General features: G+C 43.6%; 1 protein-coding gene across 5 annotated transcripts; it reads right to left on the reverse strand.

Moving 5' to 3' along the window:
- Positions 1–411: 411 nt before the first annotated feature.
- LOC106571931 (MYND-type zinc finger-containing chromatin reader ZMYND8) lies at positions 412–23,160 on the reverse strand. Of its 5 annotated transcripts, none has more exons than XM_014145506.3 (21): positions 22,981–23,160; positions 20,110–20,337; positions 14,172–14,242; positions 12,773–12,933; positions 10,162–10,305; positions 9,268–9,381; positions 8,817–8,909; positions 8,609–8,696; positions 8,440–8,495; positions 8,250–8,327; positions 7,873–7,988; positions 7,256–7,734; positions 6,981–7,109; positions 6,723–6,887; positions 4,599–5,123; positions 3,941–4,441; positions 3,673–3,827; positions 3,431–3,511; positions 3,247–3,325; positions 2,170–2,409; positions 412–1,996 (listed from the first exon to the last, which is right to left on the reverse strand). In XM_014145506.3, exons 2-21 carry the CDS (start codon positions 20,121–20,123, stop codon positions 1,815–1,817), a joined length of 3,471 nt encoding a protein of 1,156 aa, XP_014000981.1. In that variant the 5' UTR covers positions 20,124–20,337; positions 22,981–23,160; the 3' UTR covers positions 412–1,814. The 5 variants fall into 5 exon arrangements, with proteins under 5 accessions (XP_014000981.1, XP_014000976.1, XP_014000977.1 ...); XM_014145501.3 differs by having other exon boundaries at positions 10,162–10,383; XM_014145502.2 differs by lacking the exon at positions 22,981–23,160 and adding an exon at positions 20,461–20,596 and having other exon boundaries at positions 10,162–10,383.
- Between the last annotated feature and the right edge of the window lie 836 nt (positions 23,161–23,996).

Below are 23,996 nucleotides of genomic sequence, written 5' to 3' on the forward strand. Positions count from 1 at the left end.
GGACGCACAGTGCTCGCGAGGTGAATTGATGGCGCAGGTGTGAGAGGTTAAATGTTTTTATTCTCACATATTTCAGTGATACTTCTATATAAACCCTACATGGAGAGCAGATGCAACTTATGACAAACACTTTGCAAGAGGCTCAAGAGTATAGCTACAAAAAAAAGCAAGTTAGTACAAAATCTGCCTTCTCTGCTTAAACAGTAGCCTACCAAGAAGTCCCAATCCTCCTTCCATTTGCCCTTAAATGCCACAATTCCTTACTTTGAATTTGTGCACACCAACAAATTACTAATTACATTTACTACATTAAAGCAAAGCGTGTCATGTCTACTTAGCCAAACCAGTTCCCAGTTGTCCAGCAGGTGGCAACAAAGCCCACTTATGCCAATAAAATACTTTAAAAAAAAACATTGGTCAGACCTGTTTAATTTTTTTTCTTAAAGACATTAACAATCCATTTACTATATGTACAATATGTAAACAAGAGAATATATGACAAAGGGGTAAATAAACATGCTCAGAATAATATACAGTCAGTCACTTTTGTTGTTTCCTTTACCCTCCAAAAACACTATCATGGTCGAAAGCAATTCTGGAGTAGGCTTATATTGTTAATGAATAACCAAACCATCGAAGGTTGATGAGACAAATAGTTCTGACAGAATCTGAACAGAGAGTCCAGGTGACATTCATATAAAGTCTTACAATGCATTTAAATAAAAACGATTTCCAGAGCCGAGCCGTTTCAAAACATTTGGAAAGTGATTTTCATTCACAAACAGTACTTAAAAAAAAAAAAAATCTCATATGCTTGTCATAGCACTATAAATATTGTCCATGTGTCTTATTACAAAAACTTTGTACAGTTTTAACCTTTTTATAGTTTTTATACATCACAGTTTATTAAAATCTATGTATACACTGAGGAACTACGATATATAATGAGTATGAAACAATAACATACACACAGGGGGTGATAACCAACTTAATGCTATCCCTTTGAATGAAATGTCTGTGTATACTGTTTATGGATTTTCAAATACACCCCTGTCAACTCCTTACAAAATAATGAAACTTTTAAACCGCATTGACAACACCTTTTAAACCACATTAACAATGTAGAATCATTTACATTTTAGATTGTTTGCGTGTCCCAAAAAGGGCTGGCACAGTAATGTGCTCGGTTTCACTTCTGGTGGCAAATAACTATAAAGACTTGTGGTATATTTTAAAGAGCAGCATCACAGGTTTCAAGTTTAAGATTGTTGTAAAAACACACAAAACATTGACGTCTGATGTTTTGATGCACTTTCCTGTAGATAACTAGCGTTAGGATAGATGGTAAGAGGGATATAAAAATAGGACGAAAAAAGGAAGGAAAGAGTTCAAATGTATACAGACTGAAGTTTGATATCCAGGTGAACTACAGTCACAAGGGCAAGGTAAGTGAATCCTCCAGTCTAGCATATAGACCTTGAGGAGGATGAAGGATGGCTTAAAACATTGGATCACGAGGCAGACGTTGAACACAACAAGGGACAGGGGATGAGTCAGCTGAATCACAAGAGGAGCAGGCCTTTATGCAAGGAGTGTCCTTGGCGTTTTAAAGCCCTAAGCCTGGCTAGGAGAGGGTGAGGGTGTCTGGTGGTTTTGATACCTCTGTGGTCTTTCATACGGAGATTCGCTGCACATTCCCAGATTAGTTGGTCGCAAAAAGGCTTGGTTTATTGGATCTGTCTCTTTGCAACAGATACATACATTTTACAGACTGCAGGATTGTAGAGTAAAAATGTGTGTGTGCAGTGTAGTGGTTAGGGCACAGTAACACTGGCACTGTCCTTGCTCTTGTCCACACCGCAAGTAGGAGAGGGGCCTTTGTCTGTGGCGGCAGATCCTGTACCAGAAGGGGTCTGGGCGCTGGAGGAGTGACCTGGTGGTTTGGCTGAAGGGTCAGCGGTAGACTCCGCCTCTGGTTCCTGCTGAGAAGCTGTTGCTGTAGGAACAGAGAGAGGCAGACATGAAACATAAGTTCAGTTAGTAAAATAAAATACAGAGAGAGAGCTAAAGAGTGTGTAATGTGTATGGCATGTTGGTGCCTGAAGTTTTAGTGCACAGGCACTTCCTTCTATGCATTCGTGCAAATTACGTTGTTTGTGTATGTAATACCTGACTGTGTGCAGGACTTCATGTGTTCTGGCCAGTGGGCTTGCTGGCAGGGGTAGTCACAGTAGCTGGTGTTCCAGCAGCAGTAGAATATGGCCTCCTTCCTGCAGTTGGCACACCACTGCTTTTTCTTGGTGTCATCCACTGCCTGCTGTTTCTCCACCTCCATCTGCTTCTTCACCTCTGCCACCAGACGCTCCCTCTCCTGCTCCAGACTCTGTCTCATCTCCGCCATAGTCAGTTCTACAGAACACACAAAGACATTTAGAAAACGTACTAATATAATTCACATTATATTGAAATAATGAATTATTAATATAAATGTAACATGCATTAAAATGTATACGATGCATGTTTTATGATTACAACACAGGAATTGAATGAGTATATTATACATACAGCTATAATGTACACACTTGCATTATTAAGATGTCAAAAAACACAGATATGAAGCCCATCTCATACACACATGAATTGGCTGACACAGACTGGTTGGCTGAAGTCATGCGTTTTGATTCTGTACGGTCAGATTGCGAGCAACAATGACAAGAACCTGCCATGTGGGGAATTGTAGGTGGCTTTCAGCTAGTTTTATCTTGTTGTTGATACCATGTCTTGTTTTGAGGTGCCTTGACTGATTTCATGGCAATGCTAATATGGCTCAAATTTACTAGCCAGCTAACCAACCAACAACTCTAACAATGTACAGTACCGGCCCGCCACAAGGAATCGCTAGAGCAAGGAAATCCTGTCCGGCCAAACCCTCCCCTAACCCGGACGAAGCTGGGTCAATTGTGCGCCGCCTCATGGGTCTCCCGGTCATGGCCGGCTGTGACACAGCCTAGGATCGAACCCAGGTCTGTAGTGATGCCTCAAGCACTGCGATGCAGCGCCTTAGACTGCTGCGCCACTCGGGAGGCCCCAACCTTGTCTGTTTTGCCCCATTGTTGCACACACACACAACGCTTTTGTTGCTAAACAACCAACCAGTCTATAGACAAACATATTTACATATTTATATACATATAATGATACCAACCTAAAAGAGGTGCATATTTTTAAGGAACAAGTGGAACAAACCAAGATTGTGCTTCATCTCTGAGAGCTCTTGCTGATGTAGCCACTGAAGTTTCTCAATCTCTATCCTCAGCCGCCGGATCTGTGCAAAAATATTCAACAGTTGTCACAAAGCAGTGAGACAGGGGAGAGAGAGGTTTACATATTTTATGGACTCAATCAAAAGTCTGTTCACCGTAGCCCTCACCTCTGCGATTGTGTTTCCTGAAGTGCTTTTGGAAAGGTCGTTGTAGATTTCTGTCATCGTTCCTTTTATCGTTTCCATCATCTGAAAAGTTCCAGTGAGATTATTACAACTCACAGATTGATGTCAGACAGGTAACTTTCCAGATCAATGAAACACAAATATCATCTGTGAATCTATAAACTTTCCCCTGTAAAGTATATTCATTCTGTGTGAAGCAGGCATATAGCATCTTGCTGACTCACTTTGTTGGTATACTTTGCTATGTCAGCTGCCACATCTGCTGAAGCTATGGGGATCTGAAAGTCTCCTGCCAGGTAAGACGAGGAGGAGGAGGCACCAGAGGTGACCAAGGTGACTGATGAGGTGGAGGTCTGGGAACCATCTTTCTGCTGTACGGCTGCAAAACACAGAAGGGGGAAAAGGAATGAAAAAAAACATTCAATAGCTCATATTAACTAAGATGAGATGAATGTGTGTATAGAATTTGGGGAGTTGTGAGTTTCTATGTACCTTTTGCTGCTTGTCTGGTCTGGTAGCGCATACTGGAAGATGCCGGCAACTGCTGCTGTGACTGGAGTTGCTGTGGGCTGCGTGTCTGTGCCTGGGTCTGCGCCGGCGCCTGGACCGGAACAGGAACCTGTGTTTGTGTTGGCGTAGACGGCTGCTCCTCCTGCTGCTGCTGCCGCTGCACCTTCTGCATGTGCCACTTCTGGGACGACGTCTGGAACTTGTTGGCCGGGTTCCACACCACCGTACGCTGCACTGCCTGAGCCGTCTCTTTGGGCAGCAGAGGGCGCTGTTTCTTCACTGCCGAGGCGACGGCTGCGGAGGAGAGGGCAGGGGCAGAGGTGGGGGCTGGAGAGGGGGTGGTGCTGAGGGCCGTGTTGGGCTGACCAGAGCCTGTGCTGGAGGACAGGTTGAGAGGAGGGTTGATGAGTGGCTGACTGGGGTCTTTGAGGTTGGACAAAATGGCAGAGGCTGGAGAGGGTGTCACTGCGGCAGGGAATTTGCCTGGTCGGAGAAGAAATGACATTGATTAAATAACAGAACAATCACGTGTTTTCCTCCTTACTGCTGAGCCTTTAGGCCTCAGTCTTTTACAAATGTCTGATACAAAGCAACTAGGGTGCACAAATCAAATGAAACAAGACAATAACTGAACCCTCACCTTCCAGCTTGGTGCCAAGGGGCTCCTTCGTGGCCTTAGCAACTACAGCCCCTGGCTCCCTCCTGGCCTTACGGTCGCGACCCCCCTGCTCATCCCCCAGGTCAATAACCAGCTCCCTCTCCGAGTCGGAGTCCTGGTCTGGGCCAGCAAGGGCCCGGGGTGCGCCTGTCCTCCCCTCCTCTGGGGCCTTGGGCATGTCTGTTGGGGGCTGAGTCTGGGGCGTCCTGGGCTTCTCCTGGGAGTCTCTCTCCGGGCCATTGATGCCCAGTCTGTCTTTGAGCAGGGCTTCAGAGTTTTTTTTATCCCTGGTCTCTGTGACTGCCTCCTTGTCCTCTCCCTGTGTGCTCGCCTTGGGCCTCTTCCTTGACTCCCTCTCTGCTTTGTCCTTGTCGTCATGGGCGGCGCTCTTCCGTCTGTGCTCCTCATCGCTAAGGTACTCGCTGTCGCTGGAGTCAGACTTTTCGGAATCCTCTGAGTCACTGTGTTCCACACCCTTATACACGTCCTCAGAGATCCCATCAATACCTGCACAAGGACAAAGAAACAATACATAGTGTTTTTCTTTATTTTTACATTGTAGAATAATAGTAAAGACATCAAAACTATGAAATAACACATATGGAATCAAAAAAGTCTTAAATAAATCAAAATATATTTAATATTTTAGATTCTTCAAAGTAGCCACCCTTTGCCTTGATGACAGCTTTGCACATTCTTGGCATTCTCTCAACTAGCTTCGTGAGGTAGTCACCTGGAATGCATTTCAATTAACAGTTGTTTCTTGTTAAAAGTTCATTTGTGGAATGTATCTTCTTATTGCGTTTGAGCCAATCAGTTGTGTTGTGACAAGGTAGGGGTGGTATACAGAAGATAGTCCTATTTGGTAAAAGTCCATATTATGGCAAGAATAAGCTCAAATAAGCAAAGAGAAATGACAATCCAACATTACTTTAAGACATGAAGGTTAATCAATCCGTAAAACATTTCAAGAACTTTGAAAGTTTCTTCAAGTACAGTCGCAAAAAACATCAAGCGCTGTGATGAAACTGGCTCTCATGAGGACCGCCACGGGAAAGGAAAACCCAGAGTTACCTCTGCTGCAGAGGATAAGTTCATTAGAGTTACCAGCCTCAGAAATTGTAGCCCAAATAAATGCTTCACAGAGTTCACCTAACAGACATCTCAACAACTGTTCAGAGGAGACTGCGTGAATCAGGCCTACATGGTCGAATTTCTGCAAAGAAACCCCTACTAGACAACAATAAGAAGAAGAGACTTGCTTGGGCCAAGAAACATGAGCAATGGACATTAGACTGGTGGAAATCTGTCCTTTGGTCTGATGAGCCCAAATTTGAGATTTTTGGTTCCAACCACCATGTCTTTGTGAGACGCAGAGTAAGTCAATGGATGATCTCTGCATGTGTGGTTCTCACCATGAAGCATGGAGGTGGTGGTGTGATGGTACTTTGCTGGTGACACTGCCTGTAATTTATTTAGAATTCAAGGCACACTTAACCAGCATGGTTACCACAGCATTCTGCAGCGATACGCCATCCCATCTGGTTTGCACTTAGTGGGACTATAATTTGTTTTTCAACAGGACAATGAACCAACACACCTCCAGGATGTGTAAGGGCTATTTGACCAAGAAGGAAAGTAATGGAGTGCTGCATCAGATGACCTGGTCCCCACAATCACCCAACCTCAACCCAATTGAGATAGTTTGGTATAAGTTGGACTGCAAAGTTAAGGAAAAGCAGCCAACAATTACTCAGCATATGTGGGAACTTCTTAAAGACTGTTGGAAAATCATTCCAGTTGAAGCTGGTTGAGAGAATGCCAAGAATGTGCAAAGCTGTCATCAAAGCAAAGGGTGGTTATTTTGAAGAATCTGAAATATATTTTGATTAACACTTTTTTGGTTACTACATGATTTCATATGTGTTATTTTATAGTTTTGATGTCTTCACTATTATTCTACAATGTAATAAATAGTAAAAATAAAGAAAAACCCTTGAATGAGTAGGCGTGTCCAAACTTTTGACTGGTATGTATGTATCATATGTCATGAGCGTATCATTTATAGGCCTTGAGACACAATTCATGAATGGTTTGCGAGTGTACCTAGTTGGGCCTTGCAGCTCTCGATGGTCTTATCCAGGCTCCTGATTGGTCTCTTGGGGGTGGTGGTGAGGAGTGATGACCCCTGTTGTTGTTGTTGTTGTTGTTGCTGCTGCTGCTGTACTGCCTCACTGAGCTCCTTCAGGTCCATCTCAGCCTTCACACGATCTATGGCAAATGACACTCAAACTCAACACACAACCGAAACGCACAGCACAAGACAAGGTGCTACAGGAGGAGGGGAGGTTAGATGGGACCCACCCAGGTTGAGGTTGAGGATGCTGCCTGTGCCCGGGGCCCTCTCCTGCTTTGGCACCAGACCAGGGGAGAATGGCTTGGGGCTGCCCGTCAAGCTGCCTGCATGGCCCATCTTCACTGACGCAGGGGACGCTGTGGCCAGAACACATAACACTTTAACCGCCACAAATGGTTTGAGTCTTGATCCCAACCCATGTTTTGACTGTGACTATTCTGTAGATAATACCCGTGTTAGTTAGTCGTATGACGTGTTACAGAGTCAGGAGCATGTTAATTACCGGTGTAGTCCATAGACTCCTCCCCAGCACTGTAGTGGAATGGGGGGTTCCTGGGTCCTCTCTCCATCCCATCCTGCTCCACGTCAGATCCCGTGTGTACAGAGGAGTTGGTGCTCATGGGAGAACGAGGCATGTCCGTCAGAGAGATCCTCCGCCCCATCCCGCTCGACAGAGAGCTCTTGCCCAGGACCATCTTGGGAGATGCGGTCATGTCGAAGTTGAAGCGCATCTTGTCGGGTTTCTCCATCTTCACGGCCCCTGCCCCGGGGTTGGCTGGATCCAGCAGCATCTGGAGCTGGTTGTTGGGCGTGAAGGGGGTGCGGAAGGGGGCGTAGTTAAACACACCAAACTTCTTGCGGATGTTCTCCACGTAGACCTCCATCTCCTGCATGGCGCTGTTGAAGATGCTCTTGGTCTTCTTCACAGAGAAGGGAATCTCCTTGGACATGAGGTAACAGTTGTTGATGGGAACCCACGCCCTACGGGAGAAAAAAACCCCAGAAAGACTTGTTAGGAGTAGGATAAGCATAGCACTATGACTCACTTCAGAGGAGTCCAAGTAGAAACGATGAAAAGTCCCTTCCCATCCACAACTTTCATCCAACAGCAAGACTCACCTGTCATGCTGTCCGAAGAAGCGTGCGTCCACCTGTCCGTCTTTCTCCCGCAGTGCTTTGGCTGGCCAGAAGGGGAAGCCCTTCAGCTTGGCCCACACCAGGGGGTGGGTATGACCCTAAGAGGGGAGGCAGACCAGGGGAAATGTCCGATAAGACAGCATAAAAACAGAAGGTGGAATAAGATTCGCAAAGACTTTCCTGTGCTCTAAAGAGTGTTTTTGAGATTTTAAATATGACATTTAGGCTGGTCTACATTTGTCTTCGGGACAAACCTAATTGTGACCCCAAGTCACATAGTATGTGGAAGGACAAAAAGTTACATTTACATCTATTAAAAATGTTCATTGCAAAAGAAGGTGAGGAAACGTTTGTCTTACACATGGCTCGCAAAACCAGTTGTCCCTCTTTTGGCACGAGGACAGGTAGCACTCTGGACAGACCTCGATTTCATTCATCTGAAACAGACAGCAGTTTCCACATCACTGAAATGGCCATTTTACACATGGAAGGGAGAAAACAAAACACAACCCAGGCTGGCATTTCAGTCATCGTGTAAAAATGACTCACTTCATGTTCACAGATCTTCACAACGACCTTTGCTGTTGCTGTTAGTTTGTGATTACCTGCAACAAAACCAAAAGACAGAAAACCATGTTCGTAAAAGCCAAGTTGTTCATCTCCAAAACAAGTAGCAGTACAGAAAGGAAACGGTGTTAAGCAGGTGTTTGTGACCTACCACCATTGTAGATGATGCAGTTGTGCAATATCCATTTCATGTCAGCCAAGAAGGCTTCCGTGCAGCCATACATTTTCTTTTTCATATTCTACAAATATAGCAGAGAAAAATGTACATCATTAGAAAGAAACATTTAGACTTCAGTTGAATTCACTTATGGCTCTAGATTAAAGCGCCTGCGAAATGACAAATGGGAATGTAACGGTACCTTCTCCAGTGTTGCGAGGTCCATAGCATGGAATATGTACTCGGCATAGTCAGGGTGCTGCTCCAGAGACACAGGCTTCCAGAAGGGCTCAGTCTGCCCAGAGAGGAAACAGTCACAGGCATCAGTTCTCATAAACACACCATTCAACCAAAAGCCCTCTCTGGCTCACAGTGGGCACCTGGAGAATGTCAAAAGGACTATCAATGTCAATGAACGACTCGGTACTGGTACTCCCTGTATATAGCCATGTTATTTTTACTAGCTATTGTTATTCGTTATTCACTGTGTACTTATTCCTTGTGTCACTATTTCAACAACAACAAAATTGTATCTTTAACTCTGCATTGTTGGAAAAGGACACGTAAGTAAGCATTTCACTGTTAGTCTACACTGGTTGTTCACAAAGAATGTGACAAATAAAATGTGATTTAAAAACATGATTTGAACTTACCCCTGGCTGTTTCATCTTCTGGAGGGCAAACTTCAGCAGGTATGAGAGCTGATCTATCGTTAGCATGGTCATGGCTTTGCTCTGTGTCTCTATGCACTCTGCTACTGTGATTTTCTGGAAACATTTTAAAAAGTCAGGGCAAAGTACCAATGACAAACAGTAGCTGGTAATACCAAAAGGGATACTATACCAAGCACAGGGACTGGGCTAACCCACAACCACTCACAGCAGTCTGCTGGGCTGGCTATTAACTATGCATCTGTGTTATGATCTATAGGAGACAGAAGTACTAGTCCTCATAGCAGCGAAATCCATCCAGAGAGGGAAGATATAGATCCTGCCCACTTTATGTTTGCCATCCAAACAGGCTTGGGCTCGATTCCATTTCAATTCGAGACTTAAAATGTGCCATGTGTATTATCCTTACTATAGAATAATACACTATGAAAGTGACATGTCATTTTCCAGGAAGAAGCTTTGTAGTTTTTGAACTTTTGTAGGCTTTTTGAATGGTCTTCAAATGGAGAAAAACATAGCGCAATGGTCTTCCGCGCAATAATTGGCAGAAGTAAACTCATCCACAAACTCAAATATTATTTTATACATATCTTAAAATGACCGCGTTTTCACGAATTTGATGATATCATCGTCAAGCCCACTCAAAAGGTTAGGGAACTGACCCCGGAAGTATGGGTATAAGGATTTTTACATTATTTACTTGAAATTAAGAATTGAAATTGGCCCAAGCCTGCCTCCAACCCCATCACCTGACACCAAAAGAGCAAGCGGATATTAAGCTAGTGGTAAAGCGAAAATGTACCCGGGAACACTCCCACACAACATGCGCACGTATATACACCTACACACCCACGGCACACACACACAAGCGAGTACCTCACACTCTGGACAGAACCAGTCACCCTCGGGCTCTGCTGGCAGTTTGAGGCACTTGGCATGGTACACCCTCGGGCAGAGCTCACAGCAGAGCACCTGGCCCTCGCGGTGGCACAGCCAGCAGTAGAAGTCATTCCTGCCGTCCTGCGGTACAACATCAACAGGGTCTGTGGTGAGTGATGGCTGCTTCACATAGTAAAAGGGACCATGTCTTAGCTCTGACTGAAATGCGGCAAGAGAAACAGGGGGCGGGTTTCAAAACACACGCAGAAAACAAACACAAAAAGGTGCAGTGCAACAGAACACAGAGAGAAATACACAGTGGCAAGTAAGGCAGGGTAATAAGCAAGCAGGCACCAAAACACAAGACTGTTTTGGTTGGTCTCGTCAATATCAATGTAGGTCTGTCTATAAGATAGTAATGCCGTTGTTCTTTATCTATAACAGAAGTTTGTGTCATCTGTTTATGTCGTCACCGACTAAGTGCAATTTGATTGGTGACTTTACCTGGTGGACCAATAATCAGTCTTGTGTTGGATATCATGATTGACACCTCATTAACCCACATCAGCCAATCAGTGAACAAGACAATACTAGTCAGCACATATCTATGTCACTGTTCAGAACATGCAACTTTTTCATTTGTCAGCGGAACTGAATTCAAAGGTTTTGGCTTGGGGTTTAATTGTGACATGCATGTAAAACAAAGCATTCACAACAAATAGGTATAAATGTGCAAAAATATAAAATATTTGGCAAGCATACAATAATATGCATTAATATCAATTATTTCCAAAAATGCTGTTTAGGTTTAGAAAAGTAATTAAGTTATTCCACTCTATAAACAGTTATGATTACCAATCATCAGAGCAATTATTTTAACATTTAATCATCAATACATGATACACAAACATGTATGTTTTTGATATGAACTAATGCATCGATAGAACATACAGCAGTGTCTTTCATATAAACCTGGGGGCATAATAAGTTGTGAACAGACGCTAGGGCTGTGCGATAACACCTAAAACTGCTATCTAAATGTTTTATAACTTATGGGCGATTCACAAAATATATCTAGATTTTTTTTTAAATGTTTTCTCTAAATAAGCTTTGTTGTACAATTTAAAGATCAAATACACTGCATTTAAAAACAGCCATCAATAATCTATTGAATTCAGAGCTTGTTAAATTATACCAAGGCTGAATATATTCCTTCCACAACCACAAGACCCAGTAATAATTGTATTAAAATAGTTAATACATCACAGATCTGGCTTTCAGGTCTGTCTAGAAAAATGCCATTTTTGTTACAAATTTAAAATCAGAACCATGCATAATGCACATTCACTAATAATGTAGCAGGCTTTGTAGAAAATTGACACCGGTCTCATGAACAAACTCCCATGTACAAGCCCACGTGCTAGTGAGTAGGCAGCAAATACTTATATTTCAAGTTTAGCCAAATTGGATCTAGGTATAATTTCACAGGCTCTGAATTCAGCTAAAAAGGCAAAACAGTTGAATTGTTATGAACCCAAGCTTCTGTCTGTCTCCAACTGTTTGAACAGCATGAGTGGCCCTACCTTATTTCTCAGAATAACAACAAGTTACCAATTCCTTATTGCACATTTATAGAAACACAGACTAAACGGCTAGTATAAAGAATCTTTATTTGACTAAAATGTTGCTAGCAATATGTGGTACCGTAATGCGCGCGCGACAAACTGAGCATTCATTTTCCAGAATGAATGTTCATTAGTACATCCGTTTTAGTAGTGTCTGACTGTTTCAACTCCTCAAATTTCGAGCAAACAGTGTATGGTTCGAAAGGTTAACTTCTCCTCCATTAGAGTAAAATAATGTCTTAATGTGTTTCGGTGTCCATATAACTGATTCTGTTGGACCAAAGGGCTCCCGAGTGGCACAGCGGTCTAAGGCGCTGCATCTCAGTGCTTGAGGCGTCACTACAGACCCTGGTTCGATTCCAGGCTGTATCACAACCGGCTGTGATTGGGAGTCCCATAGGGTGGGGCACAATTGGCCCAGCGTCATCCGAGTTAGGGTTTGGCCGGGGTAGGCAGTCATTGTAATTAAGAACTTTTTCTTAACTGACTTGCCTAGTTAAATAAAAAATAAAAAAAATGCAAATAGCACTTTGAAACCGTTTGTCAGAGTGGAAGAAGTGATCTCTCATCTTTGTTGTAGTGAGTGGTAGGGGAGGGGCTTGGGAGAAAGAGGCAAAGCGAGAGGTATCACTCTTGCCTAAATCTGTCCAAAACAAGCCCAATGCGTTTCTATGCGCTTATTTTAAACCTAACTTGTCGCCTGCCTTCCCACCTTTGGAACAACGACTCCCATTGTTAGGGCAGAGACATGAGCATCTCGTTATTATATACAGATTTCTGGTGTAAATGGGAAGGTGTACAGCACAGAAGGAGCGAATGAGACGAGACTAAAAAGACAACATGAGAACAAGCGGACATAAAACGCTCAGAAAAATATAAATCGCCCAGCCCTAACAGGCGCATACACACACACACACACACCACTGCGCACACACACATCTGCGCACACACACACACGCACGCACACACCCCCCCCCCCCCACCTGGTCTTTGTTGTTGCTATGGACGGCTCCAGGTTTCTTCTTCTTCTTCAGGGGGCTGGGGGAGGTGTCTGAGGGGGAGTGGCCATTGGATGAGTGGGTGGGGCTGGACACCTTCCTCTTCTGAGCCACCAGCGCCCGCTCTGCTGACCCAGGATCAGACACTAGTGGCCAAAGTACAGGGGAGACCAGGTCACCATACATACAACACGGAACAAGAGTAGCAGCTTATTAATGGGTTTCACGTTGCGTCACGATATTGTTTTGATTGTTCGTTTTAGGACTGCTGCCTAACTGAGCATTCTATTCAATGCGACCTCATTGGGCACCGATGAAGATTTGGTCTAAAGTGCATTACTGTGTCTAAAGGCGGCAAATAATTAGTTGGAAAACCTTTTGTCATTATTTTGAGGTCGCCAGATTGACTTTTGATGCAGTATAACGTTAGCTAGCTAGCTAAGATTGAAGGGAGACACAGATTTTAGCTAGCTAACATTAGCATTGCTAGTTCATTTGACAAACTTTGCTTGCTAATGACAACATTGCCATCTGTCTAAAGTAAATTTGACAACATGATGGCAAAGTTGATTCTCTACTAAATATGTGCCTACTTTAGCAATGTCATCGTATTCTCAAGCCCCTATATGTGTAATTTAGACAAAACAGTCATTAGCCCCCGTCAAACTCTTGCACATTAATATGGCTGCAGCATCTGTAGAACGTTGATGGCAATGGCAACGACGCGAACAAGTGACAGAGGGGCAACTCATGAATATGAGGCTTAGAAGGAGAGACTAGACGACTGGCATGAAAGACTAGAGAGGCAGAGACACTCCCAGTCTCAGACCAGTCTATACAACAATGACCGGCTCCATCTTCTTCAGTACTACTCAACTAATCTTTCCTCAGACGGGGATAAGAGTCATTGTGAAGGTCAAAGGCAGTGTAAAGCCTAGACCTTTCTTTTGTTAGCAGAACCCCATCACTGAGAGACGAAATACAGTAGTGCTTGCCCAGGGATACCGACCAGATAAGAGATTTTGGCCACCAAACCTTACCGCTTGGTTTCCCAATCTGGCAACGAATTTCATATGATAAGTTAACATCTGATCATCCTTGCTACGCCAACATGGCAACCACATTCCAAGAGAAGTGTGGTCGAGGGCCTGTGACAAGTGATCACATGTGAAGGATGCCTCCTTCACCAATCCCTGAGGCAGTGTTGCTCCATTACAGTGATCTGATATTAACTCAATGGCAGAATGGTTGCTCAGTGTAGCTCAATGAGATCCACAACAAACATGTTTAAATGTAAGATCAATACTAAAAGAAGAATACTAGAATAAGTGGTCCTCTCAAAACACAGTAACATTTGTCTTAGTATGCAAGGCCTTGTTCTTACCTTTGGATCGCACGGACACATCCATCCCTTCTACCCCCTCGGACTCGGTCTTTACCTCCTCCTCAGCCAGACTGCACAGAGCGAGGGCACAGAGACAAAAAGAAAGGGAGAGTCAGTCACAAACGGTGTTCACGAACCAAATCCTGCCACACAGTAAACAAGTGGAACACCACCTAAGGCAGGACCCCAGAGGACAAAGTCACCAGAGTTTCAGCAGGTTTCCATTGCTGTTTCCTCATGCCTGCTTTAATGAGAAGCATCAATAGGTTAACAATGTTAGGCTACAAAATCTAAGGTGCAACCGACGGGTCAGAAAATGTACTTGGACCTCGGAACCATGGCCTTCATGATCATCATGTCTTCCTATGCGTGTCTATAATCATTGGTAATCACAGTCAGATAAACTTGGGTGTTTGTGTTCCATGGGGTGCCACTGGAGAGGATCTCCATGGCAACAAGTCCTCTTGATTCAGCTGGGCCACAACTTGTGCTTCAGCACAACAAACAAGGCCACCCAACAGAGAGTAGGCTGTGGGCTCCTGTCCTCCAGGAGACAACGGAGAGACAAGGGCTTCAGTCCTGATGAGGGCCATGCATTGACGAGTTTGTTTGCATCTCACTTTGCCCACCTACCTACATTCAAGACGCTCTTTCTGTACAACGCAAGTTCATTCAAAAGCGGAATGCCTTGAAAACAATGATTCCGAAAACACAAACAATTGCATAGGCTATGTCACGCAAGGATTTGCACCTTCAAAATGGATGGTGAATCACAGAAAATTGCCTCAGACAGACATGGATGAGAGAGTCTCAAGCAAAGGTGCTTCTTGGTAGCCACTCAAACCCCAGCTCTAACAACAGGTGTCCCTAAAGGCTGTTTAGCCTATTCCTAGAAACCCACTGCACCAGATCACTTTAGTAAGCCTTACGGAGTCAACCTTGGTCTTATTAGCTAACTACAGGTTTTTACCTGTTACATAGGTCTGTTAACTAGCCTAAACATCATGTTCTGAACAGCCCAAACAATAAATCAGATTTCCACAGCAAATCATATCAATATATAACAATTTAAAAAAAGAGCTTCTTTCATTCAAAGAAATGCCCAAATCAAAGCCTGTAGCTTTTTGTGTCTCTGGTTCCGCTCTCATCTCATTTCCTCTCAGGAAGAAAGAGGAGAAGAAAGGGGGGGGGGGGGGGTCCTTAGTGATGAATGGGGTTCTTTGAGAGTTCAGCCCCTCCTTTGTCAATTCCACTGAGGGCCTCGTTCCAAGGATGTCGTCCCATTCATCGTCCTCTTAAAGAAAATCCTCCTCGGGAATGGACCCACCACAGGCCACACGCTGAACCAGTTCAGGCTCTTAGCCCTGGTGGCTCCTGGTAGAGGTGGATGTGGCAGTGGGCAAAGAACGTCTAGGTATAGGTAGTCTAACAGGCAAATATCCAGCACTGGCTAGATAGAAAAACAGCCTTTGGACAAGGTTCAAGAAGTGGTCACGTGGGAAAGTTTTGAATGAGACTAGAGTTGATCTATTCTTAAGAATCCACATCCATCATAGTCATTGATCTAAAATTTTAAAAAAAGGACTGAGTAGAAAAAGGAGACAGCACAATCCTCCAGAGCTGAGGGCAGCCATTGATGAGCCCAAGCATGACTACCACTGTAAGAGAGGCCATTAACTAAATCTACTAAACCAATAGCGCCACCCCCATTAACACACACACTGTAAACCTTAATGTCCTGCTCGTCAAACCAAGTCCATGACATTGATCATTCATAAACCCAAAGGGGGGAAAAGTCTCAATCAATGATCACCAGGTTAAATCACCACTATCAAAACGACTGTAGCATAAAATAATCCCTAATGTCATTTGGATAATGAAAGAAGATTAAGTAGACAGACACAAAAAGGAAGAAAATTACAAATAATCCAGCATATGAGCCTTTTCTTGTTTAGACACGCTGCTGAGAGATAACCCCCTCCAGGGCCTTGCTGTTCTGGACACAGAGAGTGAACAAACAAAACGAGGCCCACATGAAAGAGAGCTAATGTTAGCCAACTCTCTGTGCTACGTGTGCTAGCAGCGAGAGCACTGTGAGATGACAGAGTACTGTTAGCATGCAGCCCAGCAGTGAGCCAAGGTTTACACTCTTTTATTCACTCAAAAATAGGCTCACCGAGCAGCCAGCGTGACATAATAACCACCTGATCCTGTAGCTTCTGACTAGGCAGATAGTTTCTCTCTCTCTCAACTGGTCATCCTATGTTCTTCCAGAGGGCATTTCAGACCAGGAGCAGTATTCCAGAAACATGCCAGAACAGATAGCAGAAAAATCTTCAGGATCTGGGAATATTCCAGATAAGCAAAATTCAGGATAACATTGATAAACACCCACCCTCCGCAAGGAGGAATGCCTGATAGAAGAAAAGAAAAACACACACACCACACACACACACACACTGACTCTGTGCCTTGAGATTCCACTGGCTCCTCAGAGACAGTCGAGCAGAGGCAGAGCAGGGTTCTCTCGTCACAGAAAATGGAGGCCACAGCCGGCTCCCCTCCCCCCTCTCACACATCCCCCACACAGACCGAGGCTCCAGTCACAGGCACCCCCCCCACACACACACACACACACACAGGAGGACCAGAAGATCCATGGAGATTACAGTTCAACATCCAAACATCAAAACACAGTTAAGCCGAACCACGTTTGCTTCAGAGTACAGAGAGAGGGAGACCTAGATGAGAGACAGATGGAGAGAGAGAGAGGGATAGAAGATAAATCCAGCTAATTGGAGATCATTCTTATCCACTTTACCCCCCCCCCCCCCCATCTTCAGTCTCGCCTTCACTGAACGCACTGCTGTCGAAGAATAATTAGGCTTAATAATAAGAGGAGGGAAGACACTATGAGAGTAAAGACAGATCTGACAAACCTATGCTGTATCCCTGAGGAGAATACACTGTTTTGGTCTCATGCAACACAGTGGTGTCTCATGTGAGCGAGGGTCTGGGTTCCTGATTAAAAACCTGCTATCCTGCTCTGTAAGTGGTGCCATAAAAGCAGGGTGGTTTTGTTGTATGCTTTGAGTTGGTAATGTGTCCTTGAATCCACTGAGAACCAGTATTGTTGATAGAGAAACAACCTGGCACCCTCTTCAACCTGCAGCCCCTGTCCTCCAGAGAGAAGACTGACTCTGAGAGACATAAGATACAAACAATACCGTCAAGGTTAAATGTACTGTTCGCTCAAGACAATATGAAACAACTCGTTTTAGGTACAGTCGTGCAGAAATAGGTGCCAGGCTTTAGCCTGCTTTATCATACTATAAGATTCATTATACACATGATTCAATTTTGTCTGAATTTCTTAACCGAATAACATGTTCTTCAACAGAGATAATTGAAGTGTGGTAGCAATACTTGTGATATAGCACAGAATATGCAAGAAAATCATTCAGCCTGGTTTTTACATTGGGCTGAAGGGGATGAAACAAAGATGGCTGTGGAATTTTCCAGAAGGCCCCTGCTCTCCCTGTGCTGCCGCTCTCAGAGCGATTTTCAAGCTTTAACCTCGGCTGCTGCTGTAATTGGCTGGAGGGTCTGCAGGGCGGGACAGGATTGGTCGGCTGTGCTATGCCACATGGCTCCCTGTGTGCAGGCTTTCCTCTTCCTTAAAAACATTTTCTGCTGCAATGCAGAGATTCCCCCTGCATTAAAACGGTGCAATTTCCCTTTGGTTTTAAAAGGTTGTCTGTTTTGAGCGTGACTGAGTGAACCGGGTAGAGGCTTTAGAAGAGGGATGACTTGTTCTTTGTGGTTGAGAGGCAGTAAATCACAATTTACGAGCAATGTTGCCTCAGCAAACCCCCAGCAACCCCAGACGATCGTCTAAAGATAACCTGTCACCAGATTACTAACATACCCACTAACATAACACAAACGGAGCACGGCATGAATTTATACACGTCTCCAAGCTCCCCTAATGTCAATGACTGTTCAAAATGAATTTTATTCCGGGGTGTTGGATCACGTTCGTTTTTGGTTTTGTCCATGAAAGTGTATTTAACATAATTCACATTAAAAAGAGAACCCTAACTTAACGGTGGTTGATTATGCTATTCGCATAATAAAGCATGCTTTGTGTCGAGCTGTACCAAGGTGGTTGAGAGTAAGGAACGTAGGGACCCCCCCGTACAGATTACAAAGCAAAAAGCTTAGAACCTAATAATCTAGGTTTGACACTGAAAGTTAGGCTTTTGCTCATCATTTTTTTCAAAGGGAAATGTGCATTTTAAGATCTGCCGTGCCATGGTAACTTATTACACATTTAGAACCTATGAATTACTTTCTGATTCATGCAATGAATCCCTGCTAGGCACTATTTGGAAACAAGTAGGGGGCTCGTTATTAAATGTGATGAATTATTTGAACTAAGAACCATAAAGTAATTTCCAATTCAAACACCAGCGGAAACAGTACTGTAAAATAAAGTACTACCAAAATAGATTCTTGTGAATTGAGAGCCAGCTATGCAGTTTCACTTACCTACTTACAAAGGGAGATAGGATTCTCTTGAACCAAGTATTACAGAAACGTCAAACCAGGCATTTAAATGAAGCAGCAGATCAATGGTGTTTTTGTCTCTACAGCTATAAATAGGTGAGCGAGGCCCGAGCGGTGCCAAGGAGGGGAAGAGAAAACAAGCACGCAAATACGGACAAATATGAGTCGAGCTGAAGACAAACACCATCACGCGTACGAAATACACACAGTCAACAATCACAAAAAAAAAATGAAGTGCTTCTCTGCCAGTTTATATCTGTGATGAAAAGAGCAGAGCTTCACACAAAATGGCCACTGTTTGAGGGGCACAGAGCAGAGGAAGCAGCTTTACAAGGATGAGTGTTACAGAGTCAACATAGCACAGGCCTGTAAACTTGAGGCCTTGGGCCTCCCCGTATCCCAATGACCTTCAAAACAACTAGCCTACAAAGGGCTATTAATGTGTAGAGGAATAATAAAAGAAATGTTCAATTGACAGGCTGAAATTCAAGAATTCCCCTCAGACAACTCATTTTTGGTTGGGACAATGAATGAACTCTGAGGACCCTGTGTGAGTTCTGATGCGGGTGAGACTGGAGAGGCATTTAGCCTCATGCGGCAGGCCTTCACTGCCTTGTTTGTACTTGCATCAATTGGTGAAGAATTATGATCATATCTGCAGAGAAAATCATTACATTCACTGACATCCTTACTGTTCACCCCCCCCCCCCCCCCCCCCACACACACACCTCTCACTGTAAGCAACCAGTGTTCAGTTAGCCATCAGCCCCTCCCCAAAGACCCCCCCCCCCCCCCCCCCCATGGTCCCTCTAACAGGCACAACTGTTGCCCTCACGTCCATTCTCTCTGGCCTGGCATGACACACTAGATCACAAAAACAGAAGCAATCTGCTTACAAAAGATACATAACACCCCCCACATCCCTCCACCAAACTAACTATTTTTCTGCCACCCATCCCCCATCATCTCTGACTCTGCCATGACACACAACTAGGCTGGCGCAGCAGAGAGGAGAAAAGAGAGTGCACACTTGGATCTCACTCTCTTTAGCATTGTAAAAAAAATAAAAAGCCAAGGAAAACAAGGATTTGCCAAGGCCCACTGCATGGCAGTCTGGATGTCTTGGGCACACGTGACCCTGCTACACAGAGAGAGAGCAGGGGTGAGTCCTTATCCAACCCCCCCACCTCAGCTCTCTATGGAGCAGGGGCCTTGCGAGGCCTAACCCGCCCACAAAGCTCCCCTACTCCTTTGGGAAAGCAATCTGTGATTTTCAGGTATTCACATTTAGATTTGCACAACAGTCACACAACAGAGAAGAAGGAGAAAGGAATGTTGTAATTAGAGTTGAAATAAAGACAGGGCTTACCTCTGTGGATGCATGGCTGCCTGACACACTGTTATGTCAACACTTATAAAACATGGAGGACACTCTCAGCCCGGGAAGGCTCCTCTCTTCAGGCAAGCCGATCAGGCCCGTCTGATGGTAGCCAGGCCCTGACTGGCCCCTTTCTCACAAGCGGGATATAAGGCCGCATCCGATTGGCCGAAGCATTTCCTGAGTAATTATCTTTGTTCAGCGCAGGCAGGAGCAGCTCTGAGTGCGGGAGAGACAGGGAGAGAAAAAAAAAGAGAGAAAGCTAGGCCCTAATTACAAAATAACACATTTAACTGCATTTCTGTAACCTAAAGAACACACATAACAATGTAATACCATTACCTAAGGTTGCATCTGATGCACGTTGTGTTATTTTCACAGATAATATATTAGAAATGTCAGCATGTAGAAAATGAAAAAAGGACAACAGGGCTGCTCTGCTGTAGCCTCCATTTTTGTAGAGAAGGCCTTTGTCTAAACCCCTCCCTCCTCCTCAACTGTCTTCAGGCGAGCGAGAGAGGGCACACGGTTCTTCACCAAAACAACTACAACCAAGGCTAGAAGAAATTGCACACCATTTAGAATGTAGACCAGGGAATCTGTCCCTACAACATTAGTGGAATTAAAAATAACTAAATGGTAAATCCATATTTTATAAAAATTAGGATTAACATAAAAGGAAACAGGTTACAAATATTCTGTAATAAATATAAATGAATTCAATACAGAAGGCTATATATGGGCTTGTTCCAAAATAAAAGTATAGCTGTTATGTACACTATTTCATATGATGAGAGACAATGATCTGCTAATAGCTTTTAAAAAATGTTGGTGGAAAATTAATACTTTCATAATGAATAAATCATCAGGCCAAAAAGCATTATTTTAAAGTACAGGCCAAATAGACTAAAAGTGAAGCATGCAAGTGGGCCTCCTCAAAATGAAAGGCCAATATTGTTTTTGCTAAAATTAAGTTTAGAAAATAAATATATAAAATACCTATAAAATCACTCATTTTGGGGCTGTGTGTATGTTTGTTGTAGGGATGTCCCAGCCGTGGAATATTATATTTTGTGGATGGTTATTGTTTTGGAGTATTCTATAAGGCCTAATCCATAACATATAGGCAATTGAGGTTGGAAATGGTGCGTAATACATGAAAAAAGTTGGGGAAAGGGATGGCATTTTGTAATGCCAGACCCAAGAAGGTTACAGTGTGTGAATGTAGGTGAGTTCCAAGAAACCTCCCGCTTGCATCATGTGCTTTGTGAAATCATCAATAATTCACTATACCTAGGTAACAGCCCGCCTGTTATTGTTAGTGATCTCAGACAGGAGTTTGTCAATTAGAGTAGGTTTTAAATAGCCAACCAGGCCACACTCACAACACAGAGGTTACAAGCAATGGTAACACTGTGCTTGTAACTTCTAGTACCATTCACTGTGCCTTTGCCATTTGCCCCTATTCCTTGCCACAGGGACGGCTTGTGAATAGGAAAGTGACTATATCTATACAAAGGAAATGTTGTTCTGAGCACAGGATGTGTGCTTGGTGGAGAAGTGGGGCCTGAAGAACACAGAGGTCATTGGTTTTATAACAAACACATGTGCAATGCTGTCCTCTAGTGAATACAAGGAGAAAAGCAACAGTCAGGCTATTAAATACAGGTTCAGGCACCCCTATCCCTTTTTTATTTAACTAGGCAAGTCAGTTAAGAACACATTCTTATTTACAATGACGGCCTAGGAACAGTGGGTTAACTGCCTTGTTCAGGGGCAGAACAACAGATTTTTACCTTGTCAGCTCGGGGATTCGATCTAGCAACCTTCCGGTTACTAGTCCAATGCTCTAACCACTAGGCTACCTGCCGCCCCAAAACCCTCACTGTTTCACCATTTCCACCGCTGACTCTTCACGCCTGCCTGATGTCTCTGTATGAATACGTGTCACTGGTCAAGTGCTAAATGTTACTTTAGTCGCCTTGCCTAATTTGACAGCTGTCTAGCCTAGATAGATAAGACGTATGCTCCTCTGAACAATTTATGCTCTATGTTGCCTAAAAGGACAACTGTTTGGCCAGATGGTTATAGCTCTGAGCCTTTTGCTACGTGCTCTTTTGGGGATCTAGGCCAGGTTACAGTGAACACTTGTTTGACAAATTTGTATGGCAAATGTTGTTGAAAGGGTTAGGGCTACTTTGATTGGTTTTCAATCAGCTCATACTCCTGGTCCCTTGACAATTGTGTAATGTTCCTGGAACAGTTAAGAGTTAGCTAGGTTTAAAAAGTGAAGTGTACAGAAAAAGTCATTCATCACTGTACTCCCATTACAGGGACATGATGACATGCAGACATTGAGATATCTGATTTCTGGCATTTGTACAACTGATATGGCGAAGCCAAATCATGCCATAACAAGTTATCTCGATATGGTTTGACAATCTTTACTAAAATAAATATGTTGCACAACGTTGTTATTCTTGAATGTGAGGGCTGGGGTCAGGAGGTCAGGCATGGCTGAATAAGTGACAGGCCAGGGTAAAAGGCATTAACAGTAGGGTGAGACTATATTGTTGCTAGCTAGGTTGTTTCCTTTTGTCTATCTACAGTACTTAAATATACTTTACACTTGCAAAGTGTAGCTAGCTAACTATATCAAACTGGATTTACCACAACTTTCTTTGCGTTCAGTGGGCTCTGCTGGATAGCAAGTTAGCTAGTTAGCCTAACGCGTTACTGTACCTAGGTAGCTAATAAAAACAGCTTCCCGGTTCACATTGAGAAATATGCCGATTTTAAACGCTTTGTGTTACTAAAACTAAAGGAATAAATGGTATTTCACGTAAAACAATCAATACGTACCCGGAAATGAAGACAGCTATATAACAATATTTATGACTGGACAGAATGAAAAATGGCTTGGAGGTAACGTTTTCCCCACATAGTCTCTAAACATTCTGTACAGTCTTTGGTATCCCCTTCGTCGCTTCAACATTGGAAAATCGCATACTTCTCGCGTCTTCTCTCATCGTCTCCTTCTCAAAGTCCATTGGATGAAAAACCAAAGGCTCCTCCCCTCTAACTTTCTCATGCAATGGAGTTTTGATGAGGACGCGAGGAGTATGCAATCATATAACTAGGAATTAGATGACTTAATATTTACACATAATAATTACTAATTAAAAACGTAATGTAATAGGATATCTATGAATGCAATATAGATCTTCCCTCCCCATGACTTGGGATAGGAAGCTTCCCGACACCCCCTCCATCAATTTCCTTGCACGTCATTTGTTCAGCCTAGTGTCAATCATGAGTTCAACGAGGCGGGATTTTCTAGCTACGTGTATGGGCGGTTCATGTGTAGGAACTGGGTCAATGCTATCCGACTCCTTTGGACGTCCCTTCCCTAAACTTAATTTTACATTTCAAATTCAATGGAGTAGGGACGTCCTAAGGATCCCGGATAACACGGACCGTAAAGAACAGCCAGTAGGAAGCATTTGAATACCGTTCTCGTCCTAGCGCAAGTGTCCAACTCATTCCACTGAGTGTCTGGCTGCGTGTTTTCACTTGACCCTTGTATTTGATTGATGAATTAAGTTCACAAATTAGTAAATTACTCCCCTCACCTGGTTGTCTAGGTCTTAATTGAAAAGAAAAACCAAAAACCCGCAGACACTCCGCCCTCCGCGGAATGAGTTTCACACACCCCTATCCTAGCAACAGAATATTATATTGTTATATCAAAGTAGTGCCGTTGATTTGAAGGCTTCGACCGTTCAGGGTTGCCAGGTTCTGCACAAAATGTATTATCCCAATGACCACTCAAAACCCGCACAAAAGGTCTGAAACTAGCCCAATTATTATAATTTTTC

The sequence above is a fragment of the Salmo salar genome, chromosome 15 (assembly GCF_965601325.2).
Source record: "Salmo salar chromosome 15, fSalSal1, whole genome shotgun sequence".
Taxonomy (NCBI): Eukaryota; Metazoa; Chordata; class Actinopteri; order Salmoniformes; family Salmonidae; genus Salmo; species Salmo salar.